Source organism: Pristiophorus japonicus, chromosome 1 (assembly GCF_044704955.1).
Source record: "Pristiophorus japonicus isolate sPriJap1 chromosome 1, sPriJap1.hap1, whole genome shotgun sequence".
NCBI classification, from domain to species: Eukaryota; Metazoa; Chordata; class Chondrichthyes; family Pristiophoridae; genus Pristiophorus; species Pristiophorus japonicus.
This window is the reverse complement of record NC_091977.1, coordinates 321,913,341-321,934,851: the sequence shown is the minus strand read 5'-3', so window position 1 is coordinate 321,934,851 and position 21,511 is coordinate 321,913,341. Positions and strand designations below refer to the sequence as shown.

The 21,511-nt window shown below is 44.1% G+C and overlaps 1 protein-coding gene across 2 annotated transcripts in view; it reads right to left on the bottom strand.

The window, feature by feature from the left end:
• The window catches only part of LOC139272592 (ATPase family AAA domain-containing protein 2-like), a 114,773-nt gene that overhangs the window by 21,207 nt on the left and 72,055 nt on the right, over positions 1-21,511 (bottom strand). For both annotated transcript variants that reach the window (XM_070888668.1, XM_070888677.1), the window contains exons 17-22: positions 20,092-20,221; positions 18,467-18,653; positions 16,085-16,270; positions 14,971-15,106; positions 13,180-13,376; positions 4,483-4,642 (exon numbers count right to left, since the gene is read on the bottom strand). In XM_070888668.1, coding sequence (XP_070744769.1) covers positions 4,483-4,642; positions 13,180-13,376; positions 14,971-15,106; positions 16,085-16,270; positions 18,467-18,653; positions 20,092-20,221 — 996 coding nt within the window. The remainder of the gene's footprint in view (positions 1-4,482; positions 4,643-13,179; positions 13,377-14,970; positions 15,107-16,084; positions 16,271-18,466; positions 18,654-20,091; positions 20,222-21,511) is intronic.

Here is a 21,511-nt window from a genome sequence, read left to right as displayed (position 1 = left end):
GCCAACAGTACACCCTCCATAAACTTCAGATCTCCAAAACTCTGCCGCTTGTATCTTATTCTGTGCCGAGTCCCCCTTGCCCATTATCCCTGTCCTCACTCACCTACATTGCTTCCTAGTTCCTTTTAATGTTCTCATTCTTGCGTTTAAATCCCTTCAAGGCTTTGCCCTTCTCTGTCTGACATCCTGCAGCCCTCGAACCTCTCGGAACGCTAAATCTTAGACTCTCGCCTCTTGTACACAACCTCTCTCTCTTCCCCCCCGCCCCCCCACTGGCACCTGTGCCTTCAGCAGCCGAGGTGCTGTCCTCTGGAATTCCTTCCCTAAACCCCCGCACCCTGCCTGCCCACCTCCCCCTCAAGAGCCTCCTTAAAACCCACCTCTTTGACCAAACCTTTGGTAATTCCTTCAAATATCTTCCTTCTTTGGCTCCATGTCCATTTTTTGACTACATCTCTGAAACAATTTCGGGAGCTATATAAAGGCACTATATGAATGTAGTTTGTTGATGTTATTAAGATGGCAATCTCTTTTAAACCATAAATATGCAGCCAGTTCTGTTCAGTTAATAAATCAATCACTGGTTCAAGAGTTCTGCAAGTGTTCCCTATGTTAATGGAACACCAGTGGCCTTGCCTGCAATGTACCAAGGGGTTGCTATTGCCTATGATCAGGGCCACTGGGTTGCAGGAACTGAGCAAGTCAAATTCCATTTTTTTTTAATTTATATGGTAGTCCAAACCTTTTAGCCACCTTTGTGGAGGATTGCATTTCACTATCCTGGATAGAATTGTTTAAAATCACCTTCAAGGTGGACTTATTGGGCCCAAGTTTCCACATGATTTTCACCTGATTTTTAGGAGCAACTGGTGGACAACGGACTATCTTAGAAATCGCAATTCTCCACATTTTTTTTTCTGCAGTTCTAGTCAGGTAGAACAGTTCTACTTTGGAACAGAATTTTTTCTTCAAAAGGGGGCGTGTCCGGCCACTGACGCCTGATTTCAAAGTTTCCACAGTGAAAACGTACTCCAAACTAAGTTAGAATGGAGCAAGTGAAGATTTTTGTAGAACTGAAAAAACCTGTTCTACACATTAAAAAATCAGGCGCAGGTTACAAATTAGGCGTCCAGAACGAGGTGGGGGGGAGGAAGGGAAGTCATTAAATTCTACAATAAATCCTTATTTATACTTCTACAAATATTATATAAATAAATCCAACCTGAATAAACATTTATAAGCAAAGAAAAGATTAAATAAACCATCTTCCTACCTGTGTGAAAGTGCATCAGGCACAAAGAATGCTGCAGTCAGCCTGAGATGCCCGTTCTTCCCGCGGGGCGGGGGGAGGAGACAGTGAGAAGGCTGCAAGTGCTAATGTGCTTTTATTAAAAAAATGTTCAAAAATTAAACAGCTACAAAGAACTACAAAAATGGCCAAGTGCCAATGTTTTTTTTCCACACTGAGCATGTGCGAACGCTCCAACGCACACGTGCAGCGTTGCTGGCAGGAAAAAAACGAATTTAAATAGTACCCACCCCCTCCCACTTACAAAATCCGGTGCGAGTAGGGCTCCGCCCCCCTGGGCGGCGCGCCAGGCAGACAAGGAGCTGCAGAACGCTCCAGAATCGCGATTTTGTTTTTAGGCGCGAAAAATGGGCCCCCAGGTCCGGGGGCGCCCGTTTTTTTATCGTGTAGAAACTTAGTTTCCACAAGAAAAAAAACGGGCGCCCTCCAAGCTGGGCGCCCGTTTTTCGCGCCTAAAACGGCGCCTAAAAAAATCCTCGGTATTCTCCACCTACTTACAGGTCCTCTGGCCCTCGGCGCAGCCAGCACGAGCTGTGGGGGGGGAGCGGAGCCAGGTCCCGGCGCTGAAAACAGTGCCGGGACCTCTGCACATGCGCGCTACAGTCGGCACGCAAGTGCAGTAGCTCCAGGCGGTGAACTGTGTGGGAGGAGCCCGAAGCACGCAGCCCCTAGCCCTGGCTGAATGGCCTCACTGGAGCTGCGTGAATGAGGCTCTTCCCACGGCCAGCTCCTGCTCTCTTCCCCCCCCCCCCCCCGCTCTCTCTTTCCCCCCCCGCTCTCTCTCCCTCCTTCCCCCTCTCTCTCCCTCCCTCCCTCCCCCTCCCTCTCTCTCCCTCCCTCCCCCTCCCTCCCTCCCCCTCTCTCTCTCTCTCCATCCCTCCCCCTCTCCATCCCTCCCCCTCTCTCTCTCTCCATCCCTCCCCCTCTCTCTCTCTCTCTCCCTCCCCCCCTCTCTCTCTCTTCCCCCCTCCCGCTCAGCGGCACGAACGGCTGCAGAATTCTCCCTGGCTGAAGCACTTTCACACAGGTAGGAAGATGGTTTATTTAATCTTTTCTTGGCTTATAAATGTTTATTCAGGTTGGATTTATTTGTATAATATTTGTAGAAGTATAAATAAGGATTTATTGTCGAATTTAATGAGTTCCCTTCCCCCCCCCCCCCCCCCCCACCTCGTTCTGGACACCAAATTTGTAACCTGCGCCTGATTTTTTAACGTGTTGAACAGGTTTTTTCAGTTCTACAAAAATCTTCACTGGCGCCATTCTACTTTAGTTTGGAGTACATTTTCACTGTGGAAACTTTCAAATCAGGCGTCAGTGGCCGGACACGCCCCCTTTTGAAGAAAAAATTCTGTTCTAAACTAGAACTGTTCTACCTGACTAGAACTGCAGGAGAATTGCGATTTCTAAAATAGTCCGTTCTCCACCAGTTGCTCCTAAAAATCAGGCGCGAATCATGTGGAAACTTGGGCCCATTATGTGGTAGTGTAGAGAGTGAATTGAAAGGTTAAGCTGATGCTCTCCAATGGCTGAATAAACGGACCACTGTGGAATTGAACTGTACAGACCAACAGGTTTCCATGTTCAGTCCTTAGTCTGTGCCAAGTTCTTTGCTCAGCTGAGATGAGGGTGGTGTGTAATGGTGTGCTCTGGGGCCATTAAAGCATCAGACAGTGCTCCTTTACTTGGTCACTATCCAGGAACCTTGCTTGAAAGTAGGTGTGCGCTGATGTCAAATGAGGATATGGATCAGGCTCATTTAATACATCCCGCCCAAGCAAGAGTGAATAGATAGAAAGAGGAAAAGTAAAAGTGGAGGGCAGAGAAACCCAAGGCAAAAATCAAAAAGGGCCACATTACAGCAAAATTCCAGTCGACCCAGTCGATCTAGTCTCTCCTCATATGTTAGTCCCGCCATCCTGGGAATCAGTCTGGTGAACCTTCGCTGCACTCCCTCAATAGTAAGAACGTCCTTCCTCAGATTAGGAGACCAAAACTGAACACAATATTCCAGGTGAGGCCTCACCAAGGTCCTGTCCTAACACACTTTGCCTCTTTAGAATTTTGCTGTAATGTGGCCCTTTTTGATTTTTGCCTTGGGTTTCTCTGCCCTCCACTTTTACTTTTCCTCTTTCTATCTTTTGCTCCTGCCCCCATTTACTTCCCTGTGTCTCCCTGCATAGGTTCCCATCCCCCTGCCATATTAGTTTAACCCCTCCCCAATAGCACTAGCAAACACCCCCCCCCCCCCCCCCAAGATTGAAGATGACAACTGTAGAGTTTTAAGAAATGTTTCCCTCTTCTGTTGACCATTAGGATCCTGAGCTGTTTTCCCTCCTTTTCACGTCAAAACATTTTTTTTGTTCCGCTCTTAGATTAGAACAAAACCATGAATCTTAAATAAGAGAGAAGGAAAACAAACACAATATATAAGAACATAAGAATTAGGAGCAGGAGTCGGCCATTCAGTCCCTCGCGCCTGCTTCACATTCAATATCATGGCTGATCTTCTACCTCAACTCCACTTTCCCGCCCGATCCCCATATCCCTTGATTCCCCCTTAGTATCTGAAAATCTATGGATCTCTGTCTTGGATATACTCAACAACTGAACATCCACAGCCCTCTGGGGTAGAGAATTCCAAAGATTCATAACTTTCTGAATGAAGAAATTTCTCCTTATCTCAGTCCTAAATGTCCACCCCCCTTATCCCGAGACTGTGACCTCTAGTTCTAGACTCTCCAGTCAGGGGAAACATCCTCCCAGCATCTACCCTGTCAAGCCCCTTAAGAATTTTACACATGGATTCAACTTGTATCATGACTGGCAAATGCCTACTTTTGTTTGCTGCAGATGCCCAGGGAAGACTAAAAAATTCACGAATATTCATCAGAATTCAATGAAATCAAGTGCAAAAATACTCTGGCAACAGTAACTTTCTTCGAATGCAATTAGTCTACTCACTACTAGTACTGTTTGGAACTGTACTGTACACATTCTAAAAATAACTTCTGTAAAATTGGAGGCTATAATTTATACTTAGGGTCTTGCCAACATCCAGTTTCACACTTGTCCGATACAAAAACTACACCCACTAAATTGGATTACAACTTTGGAACTTGTTCTGCAGTATTCGTTCTTCAATAGAATAGATTCACTCATTTGTTCCTCACCTGCAGGATCTCTATCAGGATTGTACTCCAGTGCATTATTGCAGATTAATTCTATGTCATGAAGATACTCCTTTACAGTCATGTATTTGTGCATGTCAATGTTTGACATCACAGTGGAAAGGTCCATGGGTTGCTCAATAACAATGCAGTAATCTGGAACCTAACAGAAAAAAAACCAGTTGCAAGCCCTACATTTAAAGAAATAATGGCATACGGTCATGCAAAATACTTAACATTTATTCTAGATGCAGCTAAATACATCAAAGTGCTGAATGACCAAGTGAACAGAACAGTACCCACCCTCAGATTCATCATGTATTCTCACCTCGGTGCACTAAGGTTGCATGCCTCATTTGAAATATGGGGCCAAAAATTGCAACCTCACCGGGTACGTACGTTGGACGCACGCACCCAAAGAGGCCTCGCAAATGCCGGTTCTCAGCGTGCGATGCGCATGTGCCAAGAACCAGCTTTTCCAATCTGTCAAAATTTCTTTTGACGGATCCAACGCATCCCCATAGGAAGGACATCCGGGGACAGAGATTGGGCTATTTGCCCAACTCTTGCCCAGCAAATGTCCTTCAAATTCTTACGCCTGGTAAAAGCAGGTTATAGGAATTTCCCAAGTTATTTTACACTTTGATGTTTAGTTTAGAGGCATCGTGTGTTGCTGTTTAAAAATACTTTTTCTACAAATGGCCTTCCATGTTAAAAATGAGAGCGAGAGAAGCGGCTGAGCTAAAGAAGCCCCCTCCAATACTTCCACTGACTCCTTGTTGACTAGCTCACTGATTCTCTCAGCAACTTCAGCAGCCTATTCCTGGCCGCATGCATTCTGCACTCCACAGCCACTTGTGGCTTGGCTCCCAGTTTCAGCGCAAAATGAATTTCAGTATCTAGTAATTACTCCCTACAAGAACCTTGCGCAGTTGAACAAGTTACCCATTTAAACTTAATTAATTTTGCAGCATTTAACTATTCCGTCCTTGTGAAATATTGTAATACATTTGCTCCGAGCTACAGCTCATGTTACTCCATTCGCTGTACCTGCTTATAGTCTCCATTATAATTAGCCCTGCTACATTGGCTCAGGAAATATAACTTTCCATTGTTCAAGACAACATAAACCAAGGTTAATTCTTGAAATCAAATCCTCCTAAGAATGGCCATCATTGATTCTCCCTTCACCTCTCCATGCCCCTTCCCCAATTCTACTCTCCCTCTGCCTTTCTCTTCACTCGCTACAGCTTCACTTTGCTCACACCTACCATACCAGTGTCACTGTCGCAACAGTCTGGGGCCACCTCCTTCAAACTCCAGGCCCAATCTAGCAGCCTTTCATTCTCTCCCTACTTCCTCCCCCAACCTCCAATTCTCTTCTGGTCTCTTGCTATGTTGTAAATCTCCCTCTTCCTTCCCCGCACCCCCCACCAAAGCCTTTAACCGCCACTCTACCTTCTCCCCCTGCCAAGTCTCCAAGCCTGCTCTACCTTCCCCTTCACCTCCAAAATCTCAGTTTTTTCCAGCATTGAAATTGACCGTGTTCTTGGTCCAATTATGCCACTAGTTCGCTAACTTCACAATATCTTCAGATGTCCCAAGGACAAGAAAAGTGCGACTTGAATTTATCAGTAAGTAACCTTTTAGCATTGTTGTTGCCAAATTAAGTTAATCTAAGGGTTAAGTCATGGCAGGAGAGCTCGGACACGTGTGATGCTCCTCCTGTAATATGTGGGAAGTCAGGGACTCTTCCAGTGTCCCTGACGACTACATGTGCGGGAAGTGCATCCGCCTGCAGCACCTGACAGACCGCATTGTGGCACTGGAGCTGCAGTGGATTTACTCTGGAGCATCCACGATGCTGAGAATGACATGAATAGCACGTTTAGTGAGTTGGCCACACCGCAGGTAATGGGTACACAGCCAGATAGGTTATGGGTGACCAACAGGAAGGGCAGTGGAAGGAAAGGAGTGTAGGGGTCCCCTGTGGTCATCCCCCTGCAAAACAGATACACTGCTTTGGGTACTGTTGAGGGGGATGACTCATCAGAGGAGAGCAGCAGCAGCCAAGTTCATGGCACCATGGGTGGCTCTGCTGCACAGGAGGGCAGGAAAGAGTGGGAGAGCTATAGTGATAGGGGATTCTATTGTAAGGGGAATAGACAGACGTTTCTGCGGCCGCAACAGAGACTCTAGGATGGTATGTTGCATCCCTGGTGCAAGGGTCAAGGATGTCTCGGAGCGGGTGCAGGACATTTTGAAGAGGGAGGGTGAACAGCCAGTTGTTGTGGTGCAAATAGGTACCAGCGATATAGGTAAAAAACAGGATGAGGTCCTACAAGACAAATTTAGGGAGCTAGGAGCTAAATTAAAAAGTAGGACCTCAACAGTAGTAATCTCAGGATTGCGACCAGTGCCACGTGCTAGTAAGAGTAGGAATCGCAGGATAGCTCAGATGAATACATGGCTTGAGGAGTGGTGCAGAAGGGAGGGATTCAAATTCCTGGAACATTGGAACCGGTTCTGGGGTAGCTGGGACCAGTACACACCGGACGGTCTGCACCTGGGCCGGACCAGAACCGGTAGGGGGAGTGTTTGCTAGTGCTGTTGGGGAGAGGTTAAACTAATATGGCAGGGGGATGGGAACCTATGCAGGGAGAGAGAGGGAAGTAGAATGGGGACAGAAGCAAAATATAGAAAGAAGAAAAGTAAAAGTGGAGGGCACAGAAAGCCAAGGCAAAAAGCAAAAAGGGCCACATTACAGCAAAATTCTAAAGGGGCAAAGGGTGTTAATAAGACAAGCCTGAAGGCGCTGTGCCTCAATGCGAGAAGTATTCGGAATAAGGTGGACAAATTAACTGCACAGATAGCAGTTAACGGATATGATGTAATTGGCATCACGGAGACATGGCTCCAGGGTGACCAAGGCTGGGAACTCAACATCCAGGGGTATTCAACATTTAGGAAGGACAGACAGAAAGGAAAAGGAGGTGGGGTGGTGTTGCTGGTTAAAGAGGAAATTAATGCAATAGTAAGGAAGGATATTAGCTTGGATAATGTGGAATCGGTACGGGTGGAGCTACGGAATACCAAATGGCAGAAAACGCTAGTGGGAGTTGTGTACAGACCACCAAACAGTAGTAGTGAGGTTGGGGACAGCATCAAACAATAAATTAGGGATGCGTGCAATAAAGGTACAGCAGTTAACATGGGCGACTTTAATCTACATATTGATTGGGCTAACCAAACTGGTAGCAATGCGGTGTAGGAGGATTTCCTGGAGTGTATTAGGTATGGTTTCCGAGACCAATATGTCGAGGAACCAACTAGAGTGCTGGCCATCCTAGACTGGGTGATGTGTAATGAGAAAGGACTAATTAACAATCTTGTTAGTGCGAGGCCCCTTGGGGAAGAGTGACCAATGCATCCACTATTTCTAGGGCCACTAGGGTCCTGAACTTAAGGAAAGGTAACTTCGATGGTATGAGACAGGAATTGGCTAGAATAGACTGGCGAGTGATACTTAAAGGGTTGACGGTGGACATGCAACGGCAAACATTTAAAAATCACATGGATGAACTTCACCAATTGTACATCCCTGTCTGGAGTAAAAATAAAACGGGGAAGGTGGCTCAACCGTGGCTAACAAGGGAAATTAAGGATAGTGTTAAATCCAAGGAAGAGGCATATAAATTGGCCAGAAAAAGCAGCAAACCTGAAGACTGGGAGAATTTTGTAATACAGCAGAGGAGGACAAAGGGTTTAATTAGGAGGGGGAAAATAAGAGTATGAGAGGAAGCTTGCTGGCAACATAAAAACTGACTGCAAAAGCTTCTATAGATATGTGAAGAGAAAAAGATTAGTGAAAACAAACGTAGGTCCCCTTGCAGTCAGATTCAGGTGAATTTATAATGGGGAACAAAGAAATGGTGGACCAGTTAAACAAATACTTTGGTTCTGTCTTCATGAAGGAAGACACGAATAGCCTTCCGGAAATACTAGGGGACCGAGAGTCTAGTGGGAAGGAGGAACTGAAGGAAATCCTTATTAGGCGGGAAATTGTGTTCGGGAAATTGATGGGATTGAAGGCCAATAAATCCCCGGGGCCTGATAGTCTGCATCCCAGAATCCTTAAGGAACTAGCCCCCTCGAAATAGTGGATGCATTGGTGATCATTTTCCAACAGTCTATCGACTCTGGATCGGTTCCTGTGGACTGGAGGGTAACTAATGTAACACCACTTTTTAAGAAAGGGGGGGGAAGAGAAAACGTGTAATTATAGACCGGTTAGCCTGACATCAGTAGTGGGGAAAATGTTGGAATCAATTATTAAAGATGAAATAGCAGCACATTTGGAAAACAGTGACAAGATCGGTCCAAGTCAGCATGGATTTATGAAAGGGAAATCATGCTTGACAAATCTTCGTAGAATTTTGTGAGAATGTAACTGGAAGAGTGGACAAGGGAGAACCAGTAGATGTGGTGTATTTGGACTTTCAAAAGGCTTTTGACAAGGTCCTATGCAAGAGATTGGTGTGCAAAATTAAAGCACATGGTATTGGGGGTAGTGTACTGACGTGGATAGAGAAGTGGTTGGCAGACAGGAAGCAGAGAGATGGGATAAATGGATCCTTTTCAGAATGGCAGGCAGTGACTAGTGGGATGCCGCAGGGCTCAGTGCTGGGACCCCAGCTATTTACAATATACATTAATGATTTGGATGAGGGAATTGAGTGTAATATCTTCAAGTTTGCAGATGACACTAAGCTGGGTGGCGGTGAGAGCTGTGAGGAGGACGGTAAAAGGCTGCACGGTGACTTGGACAGGTTAGGTGAGTGGACAAACGCGTGGCAGATGCAGTATAATGTGGATAAATGTGAGGTTATTCACTTTGGTGGCAAAAACATGAAGGCAGATTATCTGAATGGTGACAGATTAGGAAAAGGGGAGGTGCAACGAGACCTGGGTGTCATGGTACATCAGTCATTGAAAGTTGGCATGCAGGTACAGCAGGCGGTGAAGAAGGCAAATGGTATGTTGGCCTTCATAGCTAGGGGATTTGAGTATAAGAGCAGGGAGGTCTTACTGCAGTTGTACAGGGTCTTAGCTCACTAATAGCAAATAGCAGGGTCTTAGCACACTGAGCTCACCTGGAATATTGTGTTTTGGTCTCCTAATCTGAGGAAGGATGTTCTTGCTACTGAGGGAGTGCAGCGAAGGTTTACCAGACTGATTCCCGGGATGGCAGGACTGACATATGAGGAGAGACTGGATCGACTGGGCCTATATTCTGGAGTTTAGAAGGATGAGAGGGGATCTGATAGAAACATATAAAATTCTAACGGGACTGGACAAGTTAGATGCAGGAAGAATGTTCCCAATGTTGGGGAAGTCCGGGACCAGGGGACATAGTCTAAGGATAAGGGGCAAGCCATTTAGGACTGAGATGAGGAGAAATTTCTTCACTCAAGAGAGTTGTTAACCTGTGGAATTCCCTGCCGCAGAGAGTTGTTGATGCCAGTTGATTGGATATATTTAAGAGGGGGTTAGATATGGCCCTTACGGCTAAAGGGATCAAGGGGTATGGAGAGAAAGCAGGAAAGGGGTACTGAGGTGAATGATCAGCCATGATACATGTTAACAAATATGATGTGATTGGGATTACGGAGACGTGGCTCCAGGATGAGCAGGGCTGGGAACTCAACATCCAGGGGTATTCAACATTCAGGAAGGATAGAATAAAAGGAAAAGGAGGTGGGGTAGCATTGCTGGTTAAGGAGGAGATTAAGGCAATAGTTAGGAAGGACATTAGCTTGGATGATGTGGAATCTATATGGGTAGAGCTGCAGAACACCAAAGGGCAAAAAACGTTAGTGGGAGTTGTGTACAGACCTCCAAACAGTAGTAGTGATGTTGGGGAGGGCATCAAACAGGAAATTAGGGGTGCGTGCAATAAAGGTGCAGCAGTTATAATGGGTGACTTTAATATGCACATAGATTGGGCTAACCAAACTGGAAGCAATACGGTGGAGGAGGATTTTCTGGAGTGCATAAGGGATGGTTTTTTAGACCAATATGTCGAGGAACCAACTAGGGGGGAGGCCATCTTAGACTGGGTGTTATGTAATGAGAGAGGATTAATTAGCAATCTCGTTGTGCGAGGCCCCTTGGGGAAGAGTGACCATAATATGGTGGAATTCTGCATTGGGATGGAGAATGAAACAGTTAATTCAGAGACCATGGTCCAGAACTTAAAGAAGGCTAACTTTGAAGGTATGAGGCGTGAATTGGCTGGGATGGATTGGCGAATGATACTTAAGGGGTTGACTGTGGATGGGCAATGGCAGACATTTAGAGACCGCATGGATGAACTACAACAATTGTACATTCCTGTCTGGCATAGAAATAAAAAAGGGAAGATGGCTCAACCGTGGCTATCAAGGGAAATCAGGGATAGTATTAAAGCCAAGGAAGTGGCATACAAATTGGCCAGAAATAGCAGCGAACCTGGGGACTGGGAGAAATTTAGAACTCAGCAGAGGAGGACAAAGGGTTTGATTAGGGCAGGGAAAATGGAGTATGAGAAGAAGCTTGCAGGGAACATTTAAGACGGATTGCAAAAGTTTCTATAGATATGTAAAGAGAAAAAGGTTAGTAAAGACAAACGTAGGTCCCCTGCAGTCAGAATCAGGGGAAGTCATAACGGGGAACAAAGAAATGGCGGACCAATTGAACAAGTACTTTGGTTCGGTATTCATGAAGGAGGACACGAACAACCTTCCGGTTATAAAAGGGGTCGGGGGGTCTAGTAAGGAGGAGGAACTGAGGGAAATCCTTATTAGCCGGGAAATTGTGTTGGGGAAATTGATGGGATTGAAGGCCGATAAATCCCCAGGGCCTGATGGACTGCATCCCAGAGTACTTAAGGAGGTGGCCTTGGAAATAGTGGATGCGTTGACAGTCATTTTCCAACATTCCATTGACTCTGGATCAGTTCCTATGGAGTGGAGGGTAGCCAATGTAACCCCACTTTTTAAAAAAGGAGGGAGAGAGAAAACAGGGAATTATAGACCGGTCAGCCTGACATCGGTAGTGGGTAAAATGATGGAATCAATTATTAAGGATGTCATAGCAGTGCATTTGGAAAGAGGTGACATGATAGGTCCAAGTCAGCATGAATTTGTGAAAGGGAAATCATGCTTGACAAATCTTCTGGAATTTTTTGAGGATGTTTCCAGTAGAGTGGATAAGGGAGAACCAGTTGATGTGGTATATTTGGACTTTCAGAAGGCGTTCGACAAGGTCCGACTCAAGAGATTGATGTGCAAAGTTAGAGCACATGGGATTGGGGGTAGTGTACTGACATGGATTGAGAACTGGTTGTCAGACAGGAAGCAAAGAGTAGGAGTAAATGGGTACTTTTCAGAATGGCAGGCAGTGACTAGTGGGGTACCGCAAGGTTCTGTGCTGGGGCCCCAGCTGTTTACACTGTACATTAATGATTTAGATGAGGGGATTAAATGTAGTATCTCCAAATTTGCGGATGACACTAAGTTGGGTGGCAGTGTGAGCTGCGAGGAGGATGCTGTGAGGCTGCAGAGCGACTTGGATAGGTTAGGTGAGTGGGCAAATGCATGGCAGATGAAGTATAATGTGGATAAATGTGAGGTTATCCACTTTGGTGGTAAAAACAGAGAGACAGACTATTATCTGAATGGTGACAGATTAGGAAAAGGGGAGGTGCAAAGAGACCTGGGTGTCATGGTACATCAGCCATTGAAGGTTGGCATGCAGGTGCAGCAGGCGGTTAAGAAAGCAAATGGCATGTTGGCCTTCATAGCAAGGGGATTTGAGTACAGGGGCAGGGAGGTGTTGCTACAGTTGTACAGGGCATTGGTGAGGCCACACCTGGAGTATTGTGTACAGTTTTGGTCTCCTAACCTGAGGAAGGACATTCTTGCTATTGAGGGAGTGCAGCGAAGGTTCACCAGACTGATTCCGGGATGGCGGGACTGACCTATCAAGAAAGACTGGATCAACTGGGCTTGTATTCACTGGAGTTCAGAAGAATGAGAGGGGACCTCATAGAAACATTTAAAATTCTGACGGGGTTAGACAGGTTAGATGCAGGAAGAATGTTCCCAATGTTGGGGAAGTCCAGAACCAGAGGTCACAGTCTAAGGATATGGGGTAAGCCATTTAGGACCGAGATGCGGAGGAACTTCTTCACCCAGAGAGTGGTGAACCTGTGGAATTCTCTACCACAGAAAGTTGTTGAGGCCAATTCACTAAATATATTCAAAAAGGAGTTAGATGAGGTCCTTACTACTAGGGGGATCAAGGGGTATGGCGAGAAAGCAGGAATGGGGTACTGAAGTTGAATGTTCAGCCATGAACTCATTGAATGGCGGTGCAGGCTAGAAGGGCCGAATGGCCTACTCCTGCACCTATTTTCTATGTTTCTATGAATGGTGGTGCAGGCTCGAAGGACCGAATGGCCTACTCCTGCATCTATTTTCTATGTTTCTGATGTTTATTTTTATTCTTAAACCTAAATATTTCACCTCGTCTTGAATACCATGTACAATGCTATAGGAGATGGAGAAGTATTTTCTTGACTATAAAAAAAGTCATATAATTAATATTTGACTATCTCTCATGGGACAACGTGCTCCATTTAAGTTCAACAATTTATACCTCCTCTATATCGACAGGCTTGGTGAATGCTCTGAAGCGTTTTTCATTTGCCAGCCTGTGCGTCACATCCCGGAGGAAAAGCCTCAGCTCCCGTAAAGTGCCTTCCTCCTCCTCTTCCAGCCGCTTTACCTCCTCCTCGGAAAGACGTCGTGGTTCTGGTGCTGGTGCTACTGGAAGGACCTCCAAAGCTAGAAGGACTAGATTGATTTTAAAGTTACTTAATATTCACATAGTAGCTACAGAATACAGCAACTGTAAAGCATAACAAAATAATTGCAAACCTACGGCTTTCAATTTTCAAGCTTTTAAAAATGTCAAATAAGGTGGACACAATTATGAAGAAAATTAAAGTAAAATTCCCATCTAGTATGTACATTTGGGAGACGCAAACACGTTCAAGGATTTTGAACTGAAAAGGGAGGTTGGAAATGTGGCAGTAGTTTGCAAGGACAGAGGAATCAAGGGTAGTTTTTTTTTGTTGAGAGGGGTGATGATGGAAGATTTGAAAAGGAGGGGGAAGGCACCCGAGAGGAACCGTTTACAATATTAACTAGCATGGGAGTCAGGAAGGGAAGTTGGGTGGTTAGCAATTCAGTGGGAATAGGGCCAAGCGATCAGGAGGTGGGTCTCATGAACAAGAGAGGAGATCGGAGAGAAACTGGAGAAAGCTGCAAGTTCAGGACTAGGGCAGGAGGGACAAGGAGAAGAAAGGGACGCGGGAGAGGCAGCTGAATGGATGGTCTCAGTCTTAGTACAAAGAAATCCGATTAGCTCCTCACACTTGTTGGATGCGAGGATGGAAGGGACAGGGGAGAGAAGATTAAGGAGAAAGCTGGTCGTGGAGAACAGAAGGCGGGGGGGGGGGGGTGGGTTTAATCATTACATTCCAGGATGATCTTGCAGTGTGAACAGCTTTGCCAGAGGAGAGCAGGGCCCAATAATGCTTGATGTGGTTCCACTAGATCCAGCTATGAATGGCTAAACCAGTTGTGTGCCATATACATTCAAATCTGCACCCCTTTGACTTGGAGCAAAGATAGGGGTCGTACTAGGGAGGGAGACAGTAAGGATTTAGCTGGGGATAAGGGCATCAAAGGAGGTGATGAGGGTGTAATTGAGCAGATCGATAGCTGCAGCAGTATTGAGGGTCAAATGGAGGGTCAAAGGCTAGGCAGTTGGAAGATTGAAAGTGGAGCTGTAAGTTGCGAGGGAGTTTATTCCAGGGACAAACAGAAGAAAGTTGGGCTGGAAGGGTGAAGTGAGCACCGAGGAATACAAGCAAGTGATGAGAGATGGCCTTGTCTGTGATTATTCACATTGTGAATAGAGAGGCCACACGAGATAGCAAGTTGAGGGGGTGGTCATGAATATGGGTAAGAGAGTTAATATGGGGCGGGGGCAGGTGGGGGGAGAGAAAAAAGGAGGACAGTGAACCCAGAAGATTAAGTTGAACTGAGATAGAGTTTGAAATCACCACAGAGGAGAAGTCCTCGGTGCAGAGGCTGAGGTAGGAAAGAATTAAAGATATCTGGGTGAGAAACTTCAGGAAAGCAGCTAACAATTACATAACCTAGAAGTCTTTTTATATACACTGTTACAGTGCTTCCCTCAAATACAGGGCGCCCTGCATCGTTATTGAATTCGGTTCTTTTGAGAACTACCATTTGTTTGAAATTGAACTATAGGAATGGTATCGGAAATCTATTTTATTTTACTAAATACCACAATCATATCTGTGTATTGGCTCATATTGTAATTATTCCATTTCAGCAGCACAAGTCTTCGACTGACCAGCTTTTCTCTTGGATGATGGGGGTTTAACAGCCTGTTTCAGTATCAGGTCTTTAAAGAACTTCTTTCTTTCTTCACAGCTAGGAAGCTGAACATTGAAAACTTCTCCATAATGACGAACAAACATCTCTTTTACCTTAAAAGATAAAAGGTCAATTAAAAAACAGACGAGAGATTAGAATTAAAAAGAGAAAATGGTTGTGCATCTTTTAGAAGGTTCAGTGTGCGGTTAGTCTACATGAGTGATAGTGATTAACAAGACCTAAATGAAAAGATTGCATCAAACCCTTCTAACCACACTCCTTACTTGTCTCTACATAACATTTATTTAATAAATCTAATCAAAATGTTGCTGGGGAATGTCATTCCTTGCAATATTCAGATTATGTGACTGGATAAGAGTTTAAATAGATTGGGTCTATACTCGCCAGAGTTTAGAAGAATGAGAGGTGATCTCATTGAAACATACAAGATTCTGGAGGTGGGGAGGTGGGGGGCGGGTAGGAAGATTAACAGGGTAGATGCTGAGAGGTTGTTTCCGCTGGCTGGAGAGAACTAGGGGCTCATAGTCATAGTCTCAGGATAAGGGGTCAGCCATTTAAGACTGAGATGAGGAATTTCTTCATTCAGAGGGTTGTGAATCTTTGGAATTCTCTACCCCAGAGAGCGGTGGATGCTCAGTCATTCAAGGCTGAGATAGATAGATTTTTGGACACGAGGGAAATCAAGGGATATGGAGATTGAGCAGGAAAGTGCAGTTGAGGTCGAAGATCAGCCATGATCTTATTGAATGGCAGAGCAGGATTGAGGGGACTCCTGCGCCTAATTGTTATGTTCTTATGAAGTGCAAAGAAAGTATCATGATGAAAGTACTTAACCATTACATTCAGCAAGAAAGATCAAAAGGGACCACCGCTACTAACAAACCCTAGACATATGTTAGAACAGCTGGAACACTATTCGTCACTAGAGAGGACAAGATAAATTTCTCTTTTTTAAAAAAAATATAGCAACCTGGTACAAGCTATCAGAATTAACCTTCAATCAAATGTCATAATCGAGCTCAAAACAGTTAATACAAAATGTACAGGATTCCAGTTACATGAAAATTCACCTCTTCTGCCAGCTCATTGTGCAGGACATCACATGTTGCCAGTAGCAAGATTGGGGTAAATGAGGGAATGTCTTGAAGTAGTGTAATGAATGTGGCTCTTAAGGTGTCTCCAACTGATTCCCACCACTGATCAATGTGAGGAATATACAATATACTTGGGGCGGTCCTTCGAGCTTCTCGGAACAGCTAAAAGGAACAAAATAATTGTGTAAAATAAAAAATGCACACAATAAGCACAATAATCCTTACAATCTTCATGGATCTAAAAATAAATGGTCAATACTGGCTATAGAAAATTAATATACATCATTAACTTAATGAGAATATGATATTTACATCTCCAATCAGCAGCAACACTTGCACTTTGCTCCAGCAGCTCCAGATTTTGACTCTTTCAGGGTGGAAACAGAACACACTTGCATCTTGGTTTCTTTACCTATATATCCAACAGTACCAGATGCAATTTATTGAAACTAATCTGATGTAGTTCCCCACTGAAGTTTCCAGCAATTCTGTGGATGGCAGTGGCTGGAATGACTGCTGGATGGTGGAGGAGCAGTGAGCTACTTCTGCTTGGCCCTTCCTGTTCAACCTATTCAGAACATTAAACTGTAGGACTGAGACCATCCTCCATCTGCTCTCTGCTAGACATACCTTGTACTGGATGCTAGGTAAGAGTTGGAGATATTGTGGGTAAATCAGAACTGCTGCATTTTCTTTATTTAAAGAGATATTGTGATATTTACCTAAAAAATAGCCCTTTTCATTAGTCTTTTCTGGAATGCTAATGAGAAACCCAATAACCTCAACTTGGCACATCAGTGGAAGATAAAGCCTCGAGTTGTCATCCTGTGTTGAGGGTTCGAAGATGTTCATTTTCAAATGCTGCACCAGTTCAGCAGTTGGTGTATGAGAGACTAGCCAAAACCTTGTTCCTTACTCAGAACAGTAGCTAAGTGAAAGTGGATAGTTTGTTCATGCAAAAATCTCAACTAATGTTCTGCATCGGCAAACACCCCATATGTAATTTTCTTCCACTACACTGCTTTGGAGATTTGCTGCCGTGGGGATTGGGAGCCTTTCCATAATTTCTTTGAACATTACACCTTGCAGGAAAGGTAAATGAAACGCTCCTCAGTTTTCAACAGGGACTCTCCCGAGCCATTTGGGTTTCAAAGTCACTGCGCCAGTTTGGTATAAATTCCTCTACTCCTCTCATCCTCTTCCCCGCCCACCCAAAAACTGAAGTAAACTCCAATTAAGGTTCAAATGTTGTAGACAGGGCAATTTAAAAACAAACATTTCAAAAAAGCATTCTATTTAGATGAGAATGGAGGCACCTACCTTCAAGATGTTTACTTCACCCATTTCTTTCAGTTGTGTTTATTCCATTTAAATAAGAACATAAGAAATAGGAGCAGGAGTAGGCCAGATGGCCCTTTGAGCCTGCTCCGCCATTCAATAAGATATGGCTGATCTTCTACCTCAAACTCCACCTTCTCGCACTATCCCCATATTCCTTGATTTCCCTAGAAATCTATCTATCTCAGCCCTGAATATACTCAACGACTCAGCATCCACAGCCCTCTGGGGTAGAGAATTCTGAAGATTCATAACCCTGAGTGAAGAGATTTCACATTATATCAGTCTTAAATGGTTGACTCCTTATCCTGAAACTATGATCCCTAGTTCTAAACTCTCCAGCCAGGACACCAACAGCCTCTTAGCATCTACCCTGTCAATCCCCCTTTTATACTTTTCAATGAGATCACCTCTCATTCTTCTAAACTCAAGTATAGGCCCAATCTACTCAATCTCTCCTCATAGGACAACCCTCTCATCCCAGGAATCTATCTAGTGAATCTAGACACAATTTGTGAATGTTTTTAGCACCACTTTGTGTCTGACTGGGAAAATATTTGTTTTGTTCTCATACAGAATCAGACTATGGCAGCAAAGCATGTGGCAGGTAGAATGGCAAAGCATGTGTGTGCACGAGTGGGGAAGGAGCCGTGTAAAACAAAAAAATGTTCGCATGCGATCTGGAGGGAAGATCTGTAAAAGTGACTCTTCTATTAAAACAAAAAGCTATCATTAAAGATATGCAATACCTGCATTATTCTGCAGATAAGGATATAATGGCAAGACCCTGATGGAAAAAATGCAAAATTACAAGGTGAATGTCTCCATAAGGGTGACTTTCTAAACCTATTATGGAAAGACTGAATAACTTCAATTGAGCAATTATTTATGGTCACCACCCTGGAAGCACACAGCCAAACTACAATGTCTAATTTGATTGATAATTTTAACCATTGAGAAATGAGCATCCATGTTTCCACTAAAATGTACATCGATAATTTCAACTGTACATAATCTTACCAGTGCGCAGGTTTCTTCGGGTGACGTGGCACTGACGCCATACAATACTGGAAGATCTAGTGTATGCACTGCGTATTTCTCCAAGCTGTGAAGCAGTGCGGGGGCAAGATGTGAACTCTGACCTGAACCTGGTATCCCAGCCAGCAGTAGCCTTGGTCTATAGGAGGTTGGTTGGCGATAGGCACACCTAATGAAAAAGTTTTTTTTAAATGAAAGGCCAGACCTCATGCATGTTCACTGCTTGACTTTGAAAGCCATGCTTACAATATCTACAGCAAGATTTCAGCACAAAAAGAAAAATTCAAATGTCATTTAAAAGCAAAGTTTTGAGAATTTTGTTTTTTTGATTACATGTTAAAGTGTCGTGCACGAATGAGGGGATAATAGCAAGATTGATGTTGGATCTTCAGTTGACACTCCCTCAGACTGTTGCTAGGTTGTGAGGAGTGATACAAAATGCCCTAATCTTTCAAAATGTTGCATTACAAACTGGTCACCTATGGATCACAGAAAAATGCATTATTTCTGTATTTTACTTGTCGATCTTCCGTGGCAGTGCACATTTGGAGTTATGACCAAGTGTAATCTTCAGGTTAAGTGAGGTTAGAGAGCGTGGATTTGCAAGTGAATCCTTACTTTAAGTAATACATTTTGTCCTTATTGTTTTAATTTCCGTTATAAATTCTTATGTCCACTTTTATAAATGGAAACTGCCCATGTAAACTTGCCAACCTGCAATTTCACCCATCCATCCATGGTGTCAATGCAGCACCTCTGCTGGCAGGAGTGTGTAATTAGTGTGACGAGTTTACATGAGCAGTTTGCTTTGTAAAGAACAATCTTGCATTTATATAATGCTTTCATGTCCTCAAGACATCGCAAAGCACTTTACAGTAAATGGTTTACCTTTGAAATGTAGTCACTCGTTTTGTAGGGAAACATGGCAGCCAATTTGTACATAGTAAGGTGCCAAAAACAGAAATGACATAAGAGCACAGGTTAGTCTGTTTTTGGTGGTGTTGGGATAAATGTTGGCCAGGACACCAAGAGAACTCCCCCGCTCTTCTTTGAATAGTACCATGGGATCTTTTACATCCACCTGAGCAGACAGACAAGGCCTTGGTTTAACATCGCATCTGAAAGACAGCAACTCTGACAACACAATACTGCACTGAAGTCCTGGAATAGTAAAAGTGGACATGAGAATTCCTCATGGAAAAAGTTCACAGGTGTATGTAGATGTAAAGAAAAAGATAAAGGACAGATTGGCAAAATTAATTGAGAAATTAGAAAATTAATCTCCAAGTTTACTACTTAAATTTTGACAACATATATTGGTTAAAGCTTTAAATACAGAACATTCTGTAAGTTTTAGTTAAAGTTATATTTACCATTTCCTTCTTTTTAAATACAAGTCACTCACCTTCTCACTAAGTCTCCACAAACTATTTTTCCGCCATTTGTGAGCCAACTCCTGACAGGCCTCCCAATTTTGTAACCCCTCTCAAGTGGTGTAGCCAAGAGAAATATCATGGACCGAGAAAACCCACATGTGGTTATATCCACTACCTGTACATTCAAATCCTGTGCGGATATTCTACAGAATATAACAGAAATATTCTTACCTGGTATAACAGAGGAAGGACCCATTTTGTCCCTGCTTACTGGCTGATTTCTGAAGTGGTCCAATTTCAAAAACAGACGGACCTTCATCATCACTGTAGATGCCATCATTTAGTATATGACTTATTCCATCTGGTTAAGGAGAATCATATCAGTTATGTTCAACTGATTTTAGGGAGCACACTTTCTCCCTCCCCGCACCCCCCAAAATAAATTTGAGATGGTCGCTGGCAATCAAACCATCAGCTGAAAACAGAACGCGTTACACAGCAAATTTTCATGTAAAACAGACCCTTGATCTTGTGGCTTATGAAAAAACATTGAGTCACTGAAAATGGTGTGATTTTAGATTATGCCCCAACAGAACCATCAACAACTTAGAAACATAGAAAATAGGTGCAGGAGTAGGCCATTCGGCCCTTCTAGCCTGCACCGCCATTCAATGAGTTCATGGCTGAACATGCAACTTCAGTACCCCATTCCTGCTTTCTCGCCATACCCCTTGATCCCCCGAGTAGTAAGGACTTCATCTACCTCCTTTTTGAATATATTTAGTGAATTGGCCTCAACAACTTTCTGTGGTAGAGAATTCCACAGGTTCACCACTCTCTGGGTGAAGAAGTTTCTCCTCATCTCGGTCCTAAATGGCTTACCCCTTATCCTTAGACTGTGACCCCTGGTTCTGGACTTCCCCAACATTGGGAACATTCTTCCTGCATCTAACCTGTCTAAACCCATCAGAATTTTAAACGTTTCTATGAGGTCCCCTCTCATTCTTCTGAACTCCAGTGAATACAAGCCCAGTTGATCCAGTCTTTCTTGATAGGTCAGTCCCGCCATCCCGGGAATCAGTCTGGTGAACCTTCGCTGCACTCCCTCAATAGCAAGAATGTCCTTCCTCAGGTTAGGAGACCAAAACTATACACAATACTCCAGGTGTGGCCTCACCAAGGCCCTGTACAACTGTAGTAACACCTCCCTGCCCCTGTACTCAAATCCCCTCGCTATGAAGGCCAACATGCCATTTTCTTTCTTAACCGCCTGCTGTACCTGCATGCCAACCTTCAATGACTGATGTACCATGACACCCAAGTCTCGTTGCACCTCCCCTTTTCCTAATCTGTCACCATTCAGATAATAGTCTGTCTCTCTGTTTTTACCACCAAAGTGGATAACCTCACATTTATCCACATTATACTTCATCTGCCATGCATTTGCCCACTCACCTAACCTATCCAAGTCGCTCTACAGCTTCATAGCATCCTCCTCGCAGCTCACACTGCCACCCAACTTAGTGTCATCCGCAAATTTGGAGATACTACATTTAATCCCCTCGTCTAAATCATTAATGTACAGTGTAAACAGCTGGGGCCCCAGCACAGAACCTTGCGGTACCCCACTAGTCACTGCCTGCCATTCTGA